Source organism: Dermacentor silvarum, chromosome 10 (assembly GCF_013339745.2).
Source record: "Dermacentor silvarum isolate Dsil-2018 chromosome 10, BIME_Dsil_1.4, whole genome shotgun sequence".
NCBI classification, from domain to species: Eukaryota; Metazoa; Arthropoda; class Arachnida; order Ixodida; family Ixodidae; genus Dermacentor; species Dermacentor silvarum.
Genome location: NC_051163.1, coordinates 44,804,368 through 44,821,517, shown reverse-complemented (window position 1 = coordinate 44,821,517; position 17,150 = coordinate 44,804,368). Strand labels below are relative to the sequence as shown.

At 48.4% G+C, this 17,150-nt stretch overlaps 1 protein-coding gene across 1 annotated transcript in view; it reads right to left on the bottom strand.

Annotated features, from left to right (window-relative positions):
* The window catches only part of LOC125940925 (calcium-activated chloride channel regulator 2-like), a 290,188-nt gene that overhangs the window by 255,330 nt on the left and 17,708 nt on the right, over positions 1-17,150 (bottom strand). The window contains exon 5 of the mRNA XM_049657656.1: positions 16,764-16,991. Coding sequence (XP_049513613.1) covers positions 16,764-16,991 — 228 coding nt within the window. The remainder of the gene's footprint in view (positions 1-16,763; positions 16,992-17,150) is intronic.

Here is a 17,150-nt window from a genome sequence, read left to right as displayed (position 1 = left end):
AGATTTTTAAACAGCACGCTCATGACGGAAACAGTTGCACCCGTGTCGACTAAAGCCATGGTAGACACACCGTCAATACACACATGAACCCTATTCTTCAGCATGAAAACAGTTGGAGGTATCTCAGTCGGCAGCACAGATTTTCCAGCGACCTCACCCCCATCGTTCGCGCTGGCTAGTTTTCCGGCGGGGGTGACGGGAAGCGGCGCCGCGGAGATGATGACGGGATGCGCCGCCGTGGAGATGGTGATCGATACGCTCGGAAAGCTGGTGGTGGTGTCAGGGTGCGGTCGGAAGCAGGCGAACGGTTACGAGGTCTCCCCTCTCCAAAGTAGCTTCCTAAGGTGTAGGTACGTGGCCTTTCTTCTCGGGAGTGGCTTCCTAGAGCGGAGTTCCCTGGCCGCTGGTTGTCCATGATACGACCACTGTGCCACGCAGATGGCATCGATTGCCCATAGTTTGATGGTCGACGTTGGGTGCAGTATCTAGCTATGTGACCTGGTGTGCCACAGCTGTAGCACACAGGCATAGGGCGAACATCGGGATGTTGAAGACACTGTTCAGCCGTGGCCATGCGTTGAGAGTAACCAATATACTGTCGTTGCGAGTCATAGGCAGTGGCTGGTCGTCGTGAGCGACCATTGCGTGGGCGCTGATCAAGGCTTTGTTCAAAAGAATCGTTATAGGACGGCTGGTTCAGGTCATGATGTGGACAATCTCTATAGCTGCCAAAGTCCGCTGCGTTTACTGAGTGCTGCCAAAGAGTCGAGGGGGTTGCACACATGGCGTCTCGGAAAGCGCAGGAGCTGTAATGTGGGGCCACATACCGTGCTTGTTCTTCGTGTCGAAGGAGTTCCTCACGGACAATCTGCCGAATGGTGGACGATAAGTCTGTTGGAGGATTCGTGTCCACACTGGCTACAGTCGTCACATTAGCTAGCCGTCCAAATTTCGGGGCAATTCGACGAGTCTTTAATGTTTCGAAGGTACGGCAGTGCCGTATCACATCTGATACGGTTTCCAAGTTATCTTTCCCAATGAGGAAGTTGTACACATCTTCCGCGATTCCCTTCAAAAGGTGTCCCACCTTATCCTCTTCTGACATTCGGGGGTTTACGGTCTTACACAGTTTTAGAATTTCCTCGATGAATGTGGTGCAAGTCTCTCCAGGGACCTGAGCCCTCTGAGCTAACGTTGATTCCGCTCGTTTCTTCTTGGCATCCGAATCGCCAAAACACTTTTTAATCTCGTCAACGAAACAGGCCCAGGTAGTTAGCGCGTCCGCATGGTTGTCATACCACACCATCGCTGTGCCACTCAAAAAGAAAACAACGTTCTTCAGTTGGGATACGGCGTTCCAATGGTTGTACTGGCTTACCCTTTCATAATGGGTGAGCCACTCATCGACATCTTCTCCTGCTTTTGCGGAGAACGTGCGTGGCTCTCGGTAGTGTTGAATCGGAGCTGGTCCTGTCGATGGAGTACTGGGAGCATCTTCTTCTCTAGGCATGATGGTGGCCGATGGCAAAAGTCCGGCAAGGCGGCGGCTTCTCCAAAGGTCTTGTACGGACGATTCCGTTGTCGGTCGTGGGAGCTACCCAGCACAGCTCCACCAAATGTTACACCGAGAAGCGTTTATTTAAATCTGCAGGGCAGATGAAAAGGAACGGTTGGCGTGTTGCAAGCCCGGCACAAAAGCAACCAGCCGAACGTCGTCTTCCTTCTTCACCGACAGTCCCCGTGGTCATTCGCGCTGTTTCTGCCCTCTGTTATGAGAGCTCGTGACAATATATATATATATATATATATATATATATATATATATATATATATATATATTGTAAGGAAGATGACGAACGTCGACGCAGAGTCAGCAGCATCGGCAGCATCAAGCGCGCAGCAGAAGCTCGAGCGAGAGGACTGGGCTCGGTGCATCCTACGACCCGCTGTCGCTACGAACCCCCATAAATCGCCTTTATAAATGGTGGAGGTGCGGGGTAACGTTCCACTCTACCATCGTGGAACTTCGTTCGCGGACGCTACCCTCTGCCATGCCGGACGCCGACCAGCAGACTCTTCCATCGCCACCCGTCCCTTGCGCTGGTAGCGTTCGCCAGCGGGAACCTCCCATCTTCAGCGGAAACGACGACAACGACGTTGAAGAGTGGCTGTCATCTTATGAACGGGTGAGCGCCCACAACAAATAGAATGACTCGGACAAGCTGGCTTACGTATCCTCCTATCTTGCGGGCGTCGCCAGTCTTTGGTTCAGGAATCATGAGAGGGATATCCGAACGTGGTCGGCGTTTAAGACGTCGATTACCGAAGTATTTGACCGACCCGTCGTCAGGATACTCCGAGCCGAGCAGCGTTTGCGTACAAGCGCACAGGACAAGGGTGAGACGTTCACCAGCTATATAGAAGACGTCCTCGATTTGTGCAGGCGCGTGAACGCTGCCATGACGGAAGCGGAAAAGATTAAGCACGTCATGAAGGGAATCGATGACGCGTTCCAGATGCTTCTGGCCAAGGACCCGCGCACTGTTGGCGACGTTGTTGGCTTGTGCCAGAGCTATGATGAATTGCGAAAGCAGCGAGCTCTGACAAGGCGACATCCCACATCTAATGCGGCGTCACTCTGCAGCCTGACCACCGGCCCCGAACAAGCCTCCCTGATAGCCCAAATCAAAGATTTCGTCCACGAAGAAGTCGTACGACAGCTGTCTCTGGTGTCCATCACTCCGGAGTCTGCCAGCACTTTGCCGTCTCCTCTCCATAATGTGATCCATGAAGAGGTCACGAAAGCGCTGCCAGCTGTTCACCAGCAGGATGCCGTGGCTACACCGTTAACTTATGTTGCGGTTGCTGCAATGGCCCCTCGCAGTGCGCCCGTACCACGTTTCCAGCAGCCTGTGCACCGCCCTCCTCCTCCCGCTCCCTGGGCCAGCACTGCCGTCGCTAACCCGTGGCGTACGCCGGACAATCGGCCTATATGCTTTGCATGCAGGTATCCCGGTCACGTCGCAAGGTTCTGCCGCCGCCGATCGCCGGCGTTCGATGACGATCGACGAGTGTCCTATGTGCCGCTCGATCCAAGTGCGCCTTACGGACCCTTCGATCCATCACCACCTCGCTCCCAGACTGATCGCCGTCCTCGCTTCGAACGCTTCCGGTCACCCTCCCCACGTCGCCGATCGCTTTCCCCTATGCGTCAGCGACCAGTCTCTAACGAAGAGGGAAACTAGACGACGCAGTTCCTGAGGCAAGAACTGCGCAAGTGTCGACATGCCGAAGTCCTCCTCCTTTACCTGCCAATGTCATTGATGTGTTTGTCGAAGATGTCGCTACAGTCGCCCTCGTCGATACCGGTGCCGCTATTTCAGTTATGGATGCCAGGTTTTGCCGCTTGCTTGGTAAAATGACGACGTCTCTGTCTGGATTGTCGCTTCGAACGGCAAGTGCTCAACCCATTCGCACTACCGCTGCTGGTATAGCCCGTGTAACCATACAGGACGTTTTATACACGATTGAGTTCATCGTTCTTTCATCATGCTCCCACGCCGTTATTCTAGGATGGGATTTTCTCTCACGCCACAATGCCATCATAAATTGCACTCGGGCTGAGATTGAACTTTCCCACCTTGGTGACCTGGCTTCGGTCGATGCTCATCCTGCCGCTAAACTTCTCGTGCAAGAAGACACCTGTATTCCCCCGTGCTCTTCAGCATTCGTACCGGTCTCGTGTAGTGCTATATCCGACGGGACGGTCTTATTCATGCCCTCTCATCACTTTGTTACCCGAAAAGTGCTTCCTTTGCCCTTTGCAGCTCTTGACCTCGCCGCCGGTGTCAGCACGATGCCCATTTACAATCATCTTTCGTCGCCGCTATCACTGCTCCGCCGCGAATGCCTCGGTTACGTCGAGTCGGTTGATTCAACCCGAATTATCTCCGTCCTCGACGAAATGCCTTCTACTGCCGTTCATGAACTGAGTGCCCTCTCCGTAGCCGACTCAGCATGGACAGATGTGTTCAGCCCATTCATCGCCGACGACCTGACACATTCGCAGCGATATCAACTTCTCGCACTCCTTCAGCACTTCCACCGTTCTTTCGACGTTGCGCAAACATCTCTTGGCCGTGCATCGACAGTCGAGCATCACATCGACACTGGCTCTCACTCACCGCTGCGACAAAGACCATATCGTGTGTCTGCTACGGAACGTCGCGTCATTGCAGAACAGGTCGATGACATGCTTCGTCTAGGGGTGGCTTGGCGGGATTCGTCGGCAGATATGGAAAGTGAGTCGGAGAGACTAAAAGAAGCCAGGTTTGTCATCGGAACGAGATCAAGAGGAGGCAGCGAGCCGAGGAAACGGAGGAAGAACGAGCCGCACTCCTCGAGAAGAGTCGTAAGCACGAAGCGGCCAGGCGAGTGGATTCAGATGAGGATAGCACCCGAAACATGTTCAAGTCACTGGACGACAACCCCTTATCCTCCCGCCTCACCGACCATTGGGCCGTCTTTGTGGCAATTGAGAAACAACAAGATGAAGACTCAAAATAAAAGCGTTACGCTTTAAAAATGTCTAGTCTTTAATGTAACCATAAGTTAACGAAGGGTAAGAACCAAACCTAAGCACTGAGACGTACGAAGCTAAGCGATAAAGATGTAACCGTAGAGAGAACCGAGCTAAACAATAAGATTAGCCGAACCTCTCGCTACGCACACTCAGGCATAACTGAGTTAGGCAGCTGAAATGCCAATGCATGTGCGTACCTATGGTCACGATGACCACAGAAGACCAGTACATTGAATATGTTCGTACCTTTGTTCAAAATTCTGTATCACATCTGTGACGTGCGCTAAATAGCTTCGCTGGTCATCCACCTTCACATGTTTTTAATGCTTTTAGCTCCCGGTGTTTTTGACCTTCAAGTGACCTTGAGCCAAACGCCAGAGCCGTTATCCGGGAACTCAAACGAGAAACTCTCGGTCTAGGCCTGGCCACCAAAACAACGATCGCTCAATGGATTTCATCGGCGAAGACCCTTGGTGGGTTTCATGCAGCAGCTGCAGCAATCTTTTTGGAGCACCGGCGGGTGTAACCACTCAATGGCCCCAATAAATTAACCCGTGTGCCAGGGACAACTCAAATCGACGGTCAAAAAAGACAGCTAGGCGCGGCTCAAGGCTTTTAAAGCTTCTAGGCCAACCATGTAGCACGTAATGCTTGACGCGATCTAGTGTCGAGTCGATGGCTGTAAGGTCCATTAGCTCTGGTGTCCTGACTATGCCTTCCTCCAGGCTTTCCAAAGAAACAAACGTACTCTTGCTGCTCTTGGGGGGCTCCATACTGGGACCAGGTGATTGCAACGGAAGCTTACTGAGGGCGTCCAAGTTCAGCAGTTGCCTTCCGGGAGTGTACTGAAGTTTGTAACGATATGCTCCGAGTATCCAGCGCTGAATGCGGGCGGCAGCCATAGAGGGTGTCGGGCGGTCGGGCCTAAGCAATCCGAGGAGAGGCTGGTGGTCTGTAACCAAGGTGACTTCACAGCCCAAAAGATAGTCCCGAAATCTATAGACACCAAAAACTAGTGCAAGCGCCTCACGCTCCAGCTGTGAGTATTTCCGTTCAGCTTTCGTGACAGTCCTTGAACGGAATCCGATCGATCTGTGGACGCTGCCTACTGTATGAAACAGTACTGCGCCAATGCCGTGTGGGGAAGCGTCGCACTTTTGTTTCAGCTCATTTAACGGGTCAAAATGAACAAGCACTTCGGCATCCTTGAAACACTGTTTGGCCTTGACGAACGCAGTTTCCTGAGGCTGGTTCCACTGCCATGGCGCATTCTTTTATATTAACTGATACAACGGGGACAACGCGGTCGACATGTTCAGCAAAAACTTTGAATAAAATGTTAGCATTCCGACAAACGAACGCAGCTTGCTCACGTTACGAGGTATCGGTGCTTTCATGATAGCTTCCACGTTCTTTCTCGTCGGGTGAATACCGAGACTATCGACACGGTGTTCCAGATAAGTCACCGATAGCTGGCTGAAATTGCATTTGTACTATCGCAGCTTTACGCCGTGCTCTCGAAATCGCTGCAACACAGTTTTCAGCCGAGCTTCGTTGTCTGCCGCCTTTTCAGACACACGCACATCCTCTAAGTATGCCTGAATTCCAGGCAGGCCCGCTAGAATGGTAACCATCTTCCTTCGAAATATAGCATGAGCAGAGAAAATGCCGAAGGGCAGCTTGTTGTAACAGAAGAGACCTTAGTGCGTATTAAACAACACACAGCTTGCGTGAAGCTTAGTCTAGTCGCGCGCAGCGCTCTAGAGGGAGGGTAGGGATAGGGTGGGGCGGGAGGGGGCCTTTTACACCGAACGGCTCGGGGCCATTGCATCTTGAATGCCATCTGCGGCAGGGACAGAGTCCGCCTTGCGCTTTGTTTTCGCGGCTTCGTTCGCGTTGATGCGAGCGGCCGCACGAAGGTCAATTTACTCGCTGTTGCGGCCACGCTTACTCACTCCAGCGTTTTCACAGTGAGTTTTCACGGTCTTCGAGTGATATATGCGCTCATGTTTGCTTGTCCACGCGTGACACTATGCTTGTCAATTTAGTTAGTATGCCTATGTTTGCATGTTTATGCGGCCGATAAAACTACTATCCTTAGTTAAGCCGCCCACTAATTAGGTATCGTAATCAATGCTACGCCTTTTGAACGAAACTGGGACTTTCTTTGTTGCAACCGCGCCATATGCTTAGAATTTTATTTTATTATCTCGTTGTACCACTCTCCCGTGTAACGTTGCGGCGATTGCGGATAGTTTCAAAAAGTGCATAAAGAAATTTCACCTCTTCTAGAACCACCACGTCTGAAAAAGATTTGCGTTGCGCAGAGGAAAAATATAATCTAGCATACTTCAATGCGTGCTTTTGCGGAAACCTCCGCCCAAACAGAGCGTGTCTGTTGCAAGTATCGTTTTGATTTCTCTAGCTGACGTCATTATCACATTGGGGTACAATTGCTGAGGAGCTCGTCTGTCTTTAGTGTACCGTTCTTTATTCAGGAAGATATGTTACGCTTACGGCCAGACTAAATATCATCACTAGTTTCCTCTTTTTCGACGGAATTGGAACGCAATATTCTACCAAGACTTGAGGCGCCAGGCATTTTTGGTACTACGACATGATTTTCAAAGAGCTCAAAACTACGCAATGCGAGCTAAGGTGCGTGCTTCGTATACACCATCGGAAGGCGCATTTAGTATCAGCTGCATTCGTGTTTAGTTTATGTTGTCTTTGGCTATGGCCTCTTTGCTGACCTAAAAAGCGTAATAAAGGCGTTTGTTTATAGAGCCATAAATACATACACAGCATTCCAATCAGAATTTAACAGCACGGGTCATAAGCTTTCTAGTTCACATCTGTAGAAAATTGTTACTGGGAGACACACCAGGCAGGGCAACATTTTATTACTCGGGGAAATAAAAAAAATAATTGCTATGATAACAGCGCCTTCGCTTCCGCTGAAGCACCGTGAAGCTCTACAGCAGGTATAATGTAGAATATGAACAGTATGAATAATTTGCGTCGCAGGACATTCCCGCACCCCCTGGGGGAAAAGTGCGCTAAAATGCCGCGTGCGCCCCCTCTCAAACCTTTCTCTCTCTCTCTCTCTCTCACTTTCAATCTTTCCTGTCTTCTACTCACTTCATTTACTTCTCGTTTTTCCAGGGAGCAAGGGTTAACCGTGTGCATCTATCCAGTCTTGGGTACGTACAGTCAACCACAAAAGTTTGCGGACCACGCGAGCGCGTGGCCAAGAGCCTCTTCGCGACACTTCCGCTACGTCACCAGCGATCGACAGCAGCGCTACGTTGAAGACGCATCCCTCCTTAAATCTATGGCCTGTCTATTTTCGCACTGTGCGCAAATATTTTCTACCTATCTCTTTCAACGTGACGCGCTCTTTGTTAGCCAGGGCTACTTGCTTATATTTTGAGAGCAGAATATCAGTACAAGTAATCAGACAGCGTATTCTTCGGCTGTTATCAGTTCTATTTTCGCGTAGCCACGCTGTTTTTTTTTTTTCGTGAGTTCGTGAGTGAGCGGTGAGGCAGCCATGGGACACAGATGCTTAGTCAGTAGGCAGAATTTTTCCGTTCCTCCCCCATCGCTAAGTGACAGTAGCGGCCGGGATTTGATCTCCTGCGCCCAGGTTTTGCTGCGCAAAGCCCGAACCACCGCGCTGCTATAGTGGTTACATTTAGAAAAATAAGAAATAATCGGGTGCGATGACTCTTTTTATAACCCTTTGCGACACGGCGTCCTCGTTTGGGGACTCGAACTTCGGAAGCGCGTCCCACGCCACGTGTTTCTTCAAATGACCTAAAACTCAGTGTGCATATTCGTGTCCGCTTCCTGATGGGACAACTAGCGGTCAGTTAACTTCATTGTCCTGCGTATTGCTGCAGATGATCACTTTGCTGGAGACACTACCATGTCAGACAATCGTTCGACGTGCCGCGTTCCAAGACCAACGTCAAGAGTATTTTTTTTTCTCCGGTCGACACGAATACAACCGAAAAAGCAAGTGTGCATGCGTTTCGGGCCTAATAGTTGATTCTTTTTATGCAAGCATTGAAGCTGACGGATTTCAGAATAATTAGATAATGAGTTATACGCTAATTAATTTTTTTACTGAAAATCGCACAAAACAGCACATTGCTTCGTCTTCTTTCTTGGAATGTAATAGTGAGCGTCTTGAAATGATGCCATGCGCATTTGACGCATTTGCAGACAGTGCATCATAATTCGTGTCTGAAGGGGATGAATTTATTCATTTACAGAAGTGTCATGAAACATAGGTCTCTCAATGATCTAGTAGGAAGTGAAATGTCCGCCGTTTTCTAGCACCTTATTGATGCGTGTGGGCATCGACTCGTACAAAGATTCAGTAATCTCCGGTCGACCGCGCAGGCTTTCCCATTCTTGTGCGATCGCTTGCCACAGCGTATCGGCCGTGCGGCCGCGGTTGGCTCATGTGGACAGCCGTTTCTTCAACATGCCCCAGACATTTTCTAAGGGATTCAAGTCGGCGCCACATGGAGGCCACTCAAGCTGGCAAACAGCATGTTCTTCTAGCAATGACTGGACGATACGTGCTTTATGGATCGGGCTGCGGTCGTGTTGAAAAAAATAGCAGCCGTCGCTGAAGGGACCGTCCAGCGCATACGGAACGAGGTGTCTAGTGATGACGTCGCAGTACCGTGACGCAGTGAAGGGCCCTTCCAGACGCACAAGGGGACCAAGGCCATCTTTGCTGATTGCTCCCCACACGCTCACGGAACACCGTCCACTGGATAGAACACTCTGTGTGTAATTAGGCAGATATCTGCAAGAAATAGCATACAATTGGGTTCCAGCGGCGCGTCTAAAAATGTTGTGATTCCTCTAGCGTATGAACTTTATAATGCTGTTATAGAGTTGCAATAGAAAACGTGCAAACATCATTAGATAGTACTGAAAGACCCACTGGCAGCTTTTAATTAGCTTCAGAGTAAGTAGTACTATGAAACAATCGTTAATGTTTTCAACATAATACCACTACAGAAAAATCTCGTAATGTCCAAAAGCTCATTTTACGTGAAACATGTTGTGATGCAGAATTAGCTTCGTGAATTAACTGCCAATACACTATAAACACACCTGCAGTTTAGTGGACGCCAAACCCGCTTCCGTTGGTCCCAGCGCGTGGAAAAAGTTGACTCGTCGCTAAAGATGACATCGCCCCATTTCTCTGTTGTCCAATCTTTCATTGCTGTAGCGAACATGAGTCGTTCTTGTAGCTGGCTGCCTGAGAGGCAGGGCTTCTGTGCTGCTACGAAAGACTGCAGGCCAAGCTCACTCAGCCTTCTTACAGTCTCAGACGATACCGTGAGCGAGAGCGCTTCTCGGATATCCTCTGCACTTTGAAAAGGATCAGCCACGATGGCGGCCGTAATCAGGCGGTCCTCTTCCTCAGTCGTGGCCCTTGGACGCCCACTGCGCTCCATATCTGTGAATCTGTCATCGTCGCGGAAAGCTTGAATAATCCTATTCAAGGCAGTCCGGCTCCTGTTGGTTCGGCGGCAGATTCCGCGCTGAGGTATTCCCTCTATAAATAAACGCACAATGTGCCTTCTTTCGTCAAGTGGAACACGCAGCGGCATCTTTCCAAATAGGCAATCACCACGTGGCCTGAAGCAAGTCTACTACGTTTTCAGCGACTGATGCGAAGATGCGCCTATGTGTGGAAGAAAATTTTCTATGCATCCGCTTTTTCTTTATTTTTGATGACAGAGAAACACCTCCCTACCCTTTCTCTCAAGACGCAGAAGCAGCAACACTCATTGGACCAAGATGCTGCCAACCAAAGTGCGCCAGTAAACGTCGCGTAAAAAAATCGTCGCAGCGCTTCGTGAAACTTATCTACCCACTGGCACACCAGTCGACAAAGGTTGCAGTGATTGCTCCGATACTGCTATCAAGCCAGATATGTGGCGGTCTTATCGCAGACAGCGCTCTGCGTCAACACAACGAACTAACAATGTCATGCACGGGAATAAAAAATTAACAGGCAGGCGAGTACCAAGAGGGCTCATATCCGGGAGAGCGCACCTGTCGCCGCTAGGTGGCGTACCGCTAGGTGGCGCGGATAGGCAGTCTGGCACGCGCTCGCGTGGTCCGCAAACTTTTGTGGTTGACTGTACATTAGGTTATAGCGGCGGTGCATAGCTGGCGTCTGCAGGTTTTTCGTAACCTGTAGCGTCCCCTTGTTGGGCTCGGTGGTGGGTGGCTACCACCGCCGCCGAATTTCGAAACCATATTATGGCAGAAGCGTTCCCCCGACTCCCTGATCGGCCTCTGAAAAGAGGTCTCACCGATGAAATCTTTCAATTTACCCTCCGTACAGACCTAGAGACCTTCCCAAAGTACAATGTCCTTCATAGTGAAGGCAACACGAGCATAAGAATACTGTCACCTTTCTTAGTATCGAAATGCTTAGCAAACACAATTGGACCGGGCTATAAAGCCTCCAAAATGGCAAGCGGAGACCTCCTCCTTGAACTGACAAAAAAAGATCAAGTCGAAAAGCTCGCTGAACTCACCAGTGTTGGTGACATTAAAGTCACAATCTTTCCACATCGCTCGCTCAACACAAGCAGGGGAGTAATATCAGAAGAAGATTTCCTAAACCTTAGTGACGAAGAGCTCCTTGAAGGATTCCAAGATCAAAACGTAGTTAAGGTACAAAGGATTACACTCAGACGAAACGACCAACAAATCCCCACAAAACACGTGATACTAACATTTGGAACTAGTACTGTGCCCACATCACTCGAAGCAGGATACCTAAGAATCAACGTCCGACCGTACATACCGAACCCAAGGCGGTGCTTCAAGTTCCAGAGGTTTGGACATGCATCACAATCATGCAGAGGAAAAGAAACATGCGCGAAGTGTAGTGCCAACGACCATCCTTCTGACAACTGCAATGCTCCTGCACATTGTGCCAATTGCAAGGGAGACCATCCAGCCTACTCACGCAGCTGCCCTTGCTGGAAAAAAGAAAAAGAAATAATTGCAATCACCGTAAAAGAAAAAAATTCATTCTATGAAGCGAGGAAAAGGTTGGGGCACCTACCTCAACTTAGCTATGCCAGTGCGGCGCGGCAGTGGGCAGCGCCACACCGGCTTCAGGAGTCTACAGGGTCCGCGCGCGGTACTCCTTCAGAAACTCCATCCACCCCCTTGGTGGTAGCAGCCAGTGCTGCTCCATAATCATCGAATACGGGCCGGCTGACCGCAGCGTCACAGGGCCCAAAGTTGAACCGAACCCCACGGCCCGAGACACGCGTTTCGGTGCCTAGCTCTCGATCGTCCAGCGCCTCGGAGAAGGCGATGGAGGTCGACCCAAAAACCCCGGCGTCATTGACGCCAAAAGATCCGCGCTCCCTGGAGCGCAGCAAGAAGGACAGACTTCTCGTAACTGCGCCGAAAAAGGGACAGGTAACCTGAACGGCTACCGCCCTTGATTAGAGTAGTGATCTTTTTATTACATGTCACCTATCATTTTTTAGCTCACACACACATAAGTAAACAATTGTATTTGTCTTACAATGGCTTTCATCATCCATTCGAACTGTGGAGGCCTGATTCATAATCTAGGTGAAATAAAAGACATCATAAATAAGCTATCGCCAGTTGCATTCTGCCTTCAAGAAACGAACTTAGGCCCCAAAAATACACAATTTTTGAAAGGTTTTACTGTCGTACGTAAGGACCGCGAACACTCCAGCCGTCTGTCAGGAGGAGTCGCCATAGCAGTTCAGGGCGGCACTCCTACCCAAAATATCCAAATAAATACATCTCTCGAGGCTGTAGTGGTCACCGTTCTGTCTCACAAGACCATCACCATTTGCTCACTGTACCTTCCACCCCATACCCATTGTAATATTAATGATCTAGAAAATTTAACAGACCAGCTGCCGGAGCCTTTTATTTTAGAAGGAGATTTTAATGCTCATGGTACTTTTGGGGGCAGTGACAAAACTGACCCAAGACGCCAGCTCATTGAACATTTTATTTTGTCAAATGATATCTGCCTTTTAAACTCGGGTGCATCAACATATTTTTCACCGACTTCACGTACATTCAGTTGCTTAGATTTAGCTTTTTGCTCACCGTCTCTTGTTAGCGATCTTAAATGGGAAGCCCTCGGCACGTCATATGGTAGTGATCACCTGCCCGCAATCATAAAACTCTTACCATCACCACCAACCTTAGGCACTAAGCCACGCCGGTGGAAACTGCAACTCGCTGATTGGCCAGTTTTTATGGAGCATGCGAAACTGGAAATAGCCTTCTCACCAGAACTGAGCGTTCACGAACTCAATAAAAAGTTCGTTGAGGTCATAATCTCCGCCGCAGAAACAGCGATACCTCAGTCATCCGGTATTCTGCGTAAAAAACTAAATCCGTGGTGGACAGACGAGTGTACCGAAGCTAAAAAACAACAAAATAACGCCTGGGGAATCTCACGAAGGTATCCAACCTACGACAACCTCCTAGGCTTTAAACAGGCCAAAGCCAAAGCAAGATTTGTTTGGCGCCAGGCGGAGAAATCGTCATGGCAAAAATACGTATCCTCAATTAATAGTTCGGTCACATCTAAACAAATGTGGGACCAGGTCAGAAAGTTTAAAGGAGAGTACGCATCATACACAATACCACTACTTACAAGTCCACGCACACAAACAACACTAGAAGACCAGGCCAACTTATTAGGCGAACACTTTTACAACATCTCAAGCTCAGCAAATTACTCAAACATATTTTTAAAATACAAAGAGTCGGCAGAGAAACAAAGACTTCCCACTACCGGTGCTTCAATGGAACTATAAAATGCCACTCTTACAATGCAGGAATTAAACAGTCCTTTCGGTCGGTGAAAAAACAGCAACAGGTCTTGACCGGATCCACTACACAATGCTGGCGCACCTTTCTCACGCATCGGTAGAGGCACTACTTCAATTTTTCATCAAGATATGGCAATCTGGGGTAATGCCTAAAGACTGGAAAAACGCCGTAGTAGTGCCTTTTCTAAAATCTGGTAAACCTGCATCATCCCCAAGCAGCTACAGACCCATTGCACTAACAAGTTGTCTAGCCAAATCATATGAGAGCATTATAAACGCGAGACTCACATTCATCCTTGAATCAAGAAACCTAATAGACACACACCAGTGCGGATACAAAAAGGGCTGCTCCACCACTGATCATCTCGTCCGACTAGAACACGAAATACGTGATGCGTTTCTACACAAACAACACTGTCCCGCGGTTTTCTTTGACTTAGAAAAAGCGTACGATACCACGTGGCGGTATGGAATTTTAAGAGACCTGGCTGAATTGGGAATTCGTGGGAGAATGCTAAACTGCCTATATGATTTCATGTCAAATATAACATTTCAGGTACGTCTCGGCACAACACTTTCCCGCACATTTACAGAAGAAAATGGCGTCCCACAAGGTTTCATTCTCAGCACGACACTCTTCATAGTCAAAATGAACTCTGTAAACAAAATCATTCCGTCGTCTGTTATGCATTCAATATATGTCGACGATTTGCAAGTGGCTTGCCGAGCCTCAAACATATCCACCTGCAAAAGACAGCTACAAATAACAAAAATAATCTCACACAATGGGCTGACAAAAATGGTTTCCGCTTCTCAACCCACAAAACCGTTACAGTGCTATTTTCCCAGAAGCGTGGCTTACGTTGAGATCCGGTTCCGACACTGGATGGTGCAACACTGCCGGTCAAACAAGACCACACATTTTTAGGCGTAACATTTGATATACAAAACAAAACTTCCTCGTCCACATTAACACAACAAAAATTAAGGCAAATAAAGCATTAAATATTCTCAAAGTGTTATCGCACAAGCACTGGGGATCTGATCGAATATGCCTACTACGTATTTACCGGTCCCTTGTGCGTAGCATTCTCACGGTAGTGTAGTTTATGGTGCAGCCAGGCAATCCTACATTAAACGACTCGATCCAATTCACAATCTTGGCCTACGATTGGCGAGCGGTGCCTACAGAACATCGCCTGTCCAAAGTTTATACGTTGACTGCAATGAGCCTTCCCTACAGCACCGCAGAGCACTACTAACCCTTTCCTATGTACTGAGAATTCGGTCAACACCACAACATATATGCTACAAAATCGTAACACAATGCAATTCTCGATTACACTACACAAATAAACTGAACATGACACGGCCACTTGTCTTACGACATGAGGAATACTGTCAGATTTACAACATTCCTCATGAGGTCCTGCAGGTTGCTGAAAGGCCGCAAAGACTGGCCCCATGGTGCGATTTTACACAACTATGTGACTGGACACTAACCCACTTAAAGAAAAAGGACACCCCACAAGAACAATTATTGCAAGAGTTCCGCACTATTCAAGACAAATATAAAGATCATACAGAATTTTACACAGATGGTTCTAAAACACAAGAATACGTGGGTGTGGGAACCGTAACGGAAAATTGGGAAAATAGCATTCGAATACATAATTCCGCTTCAGTCTTTACCACCAAAATTATGGCTATATGGACGGCAGTAAACAAAGTTACCACCGACAAACAGAAGAGTGCTGTCATTTACACCGATTCGTTGAGTGCACTCAGAGCTTTAAATTTAAAATCCGCCTGTGAACCGCTGCTTGGCGATATCTTGAACATGGTTGTGAATAACAAATACGGACGAACCATATGATTCTGCTGTGTCGCTAGCCATGTTGGGATACCAGGGAATGAATCGGCAGATAGATGCGCAGCCATGGCAGCGCACAAAGACCTAACTCACTCAAAAATTCCATACAAAGACAGTATCCGAGCAATTCTCAAAGCCCTGACATTAAAATGGCAACAAGAATGGGACTCCTGCATTAGCAACAAGTTACACATAACCAAACCCCTGCTTGACGAGTGGAAATCGTGCAGTCACCAGCAACGGTTCTATGAGGTGATCTTATGTCGACTTCGAATAGGACACACACATCTGACACACAATTTCTTACTTCGAAAAGAAGATCCGCCAACCTGCGATAAATGTCATGAACCTCTCACAGTAATACACATTGTTATGACATGTCCACATATACACACACACAGACGCAAACTTTTGCAGAATCTGTATAACTCACACATACCTTTACACCCCGCCTCATTATTGGGAGATGATCCGCTAGTTCCATTCACTGACTTGTTCAAGTTTTTAGATGAAGCCGGTTTTTTACATAGAATATAAGGTAACGCAACTTTCGCTACATTATCATTTCATTTCTTAATACCTTGTGGCTGGCGCAGCATGGCCTTTGTCGTTCTTGCGCCATTAAACCTGAATTAACTAAGTTCAGATCGTTCTCGTCAAAACGAGGCGAAGAGACTTTGTCGCGAAGGCCCTGGTGTGCATGGTGCCGAAGTTGGAGCTACTCTTGAGCCGCTCCACCAGCTTACGCTGTGACTGTGCTGCGTGTGCCGCGCAGGCCTGTGACTTCTCTCTCTCTCTCTCTTCTTTTTAAGCGAAGCTTTATAGGCTCACAAGTTTCGGTGGTGTTGGTGTCACACTGAAAAGTGGTCCGATCCTGGTGATAGTGCAAAATGGTCCAAGCTCAATGGCGCATCTCAGGGACAAAAAAGAAATAAAGAAAGAAAGAGTGAAAGAAAGAGAGAAAGAAAGAAAGAGATAGAGGAATAAAGAAAGGAAGAGAAAGAAAGACAGAGAAGGAAAGAAAGAGACAGAGAGGGAAAAACAAAGAAAGTCACCACTCACCAAGCTTTTGTTCTCGGTCCGCTCCGCTTCTTCCGACGCGGCAACAGTACCCAGGTGGTCCCTCCTATGCAATGTCATGCCGACTGCAACGCCAGTCTTTTCATCGGTGGAACTCACCCTCGATAAAGTGGCCATTCACTTAGATGACCGAGGCGAAATCACGACCACTGTTCATCAGCACGCGCTTCACTTAGAAGCTTAGAGGATATTGATCCCCGCTACCGGCGGGAAATAACGAGCGAGCGACTCAGGCCGGCAAATTACAGCGCGCAGTTTATCTGTCTTGACTCGGTACATGTAACAGGAGCTAGAGCAGACAGCCAAACGAAGCAGAGGAGAGGAAGAAAAAGCGTACCTGTATAGCCAGTTCAAGTGCGCAACCGATGCATGTACCCCCATCAGCTTTCAGAGCGTTCACTGTGGCAACAAAACTTTGACGAGTGGTCGAATTCACAAGAAGCACATCGTGAAGTAGTGTGGCGTTGTAGTTGAATTCCAGCATGGCCAGTCTTATCTTGCCATCAGGTACGTGGTTTATGTAAGCCTGAAGGCCTGCTTTCAGAAAATCAATCCGGGCCATTGACTGCAATATGAAAAACATGTGTTGATGCAACATTTTAGTCGTTTTATCAATTATGTAGCACGCATATATTGAGAAAACAATATGTAGAAAGCGAAATCTCAGGCGCCCGCAAGCATTATGAAATGCAGCTTCCTAATAATAGGCAGTGTAGTTTTTTGC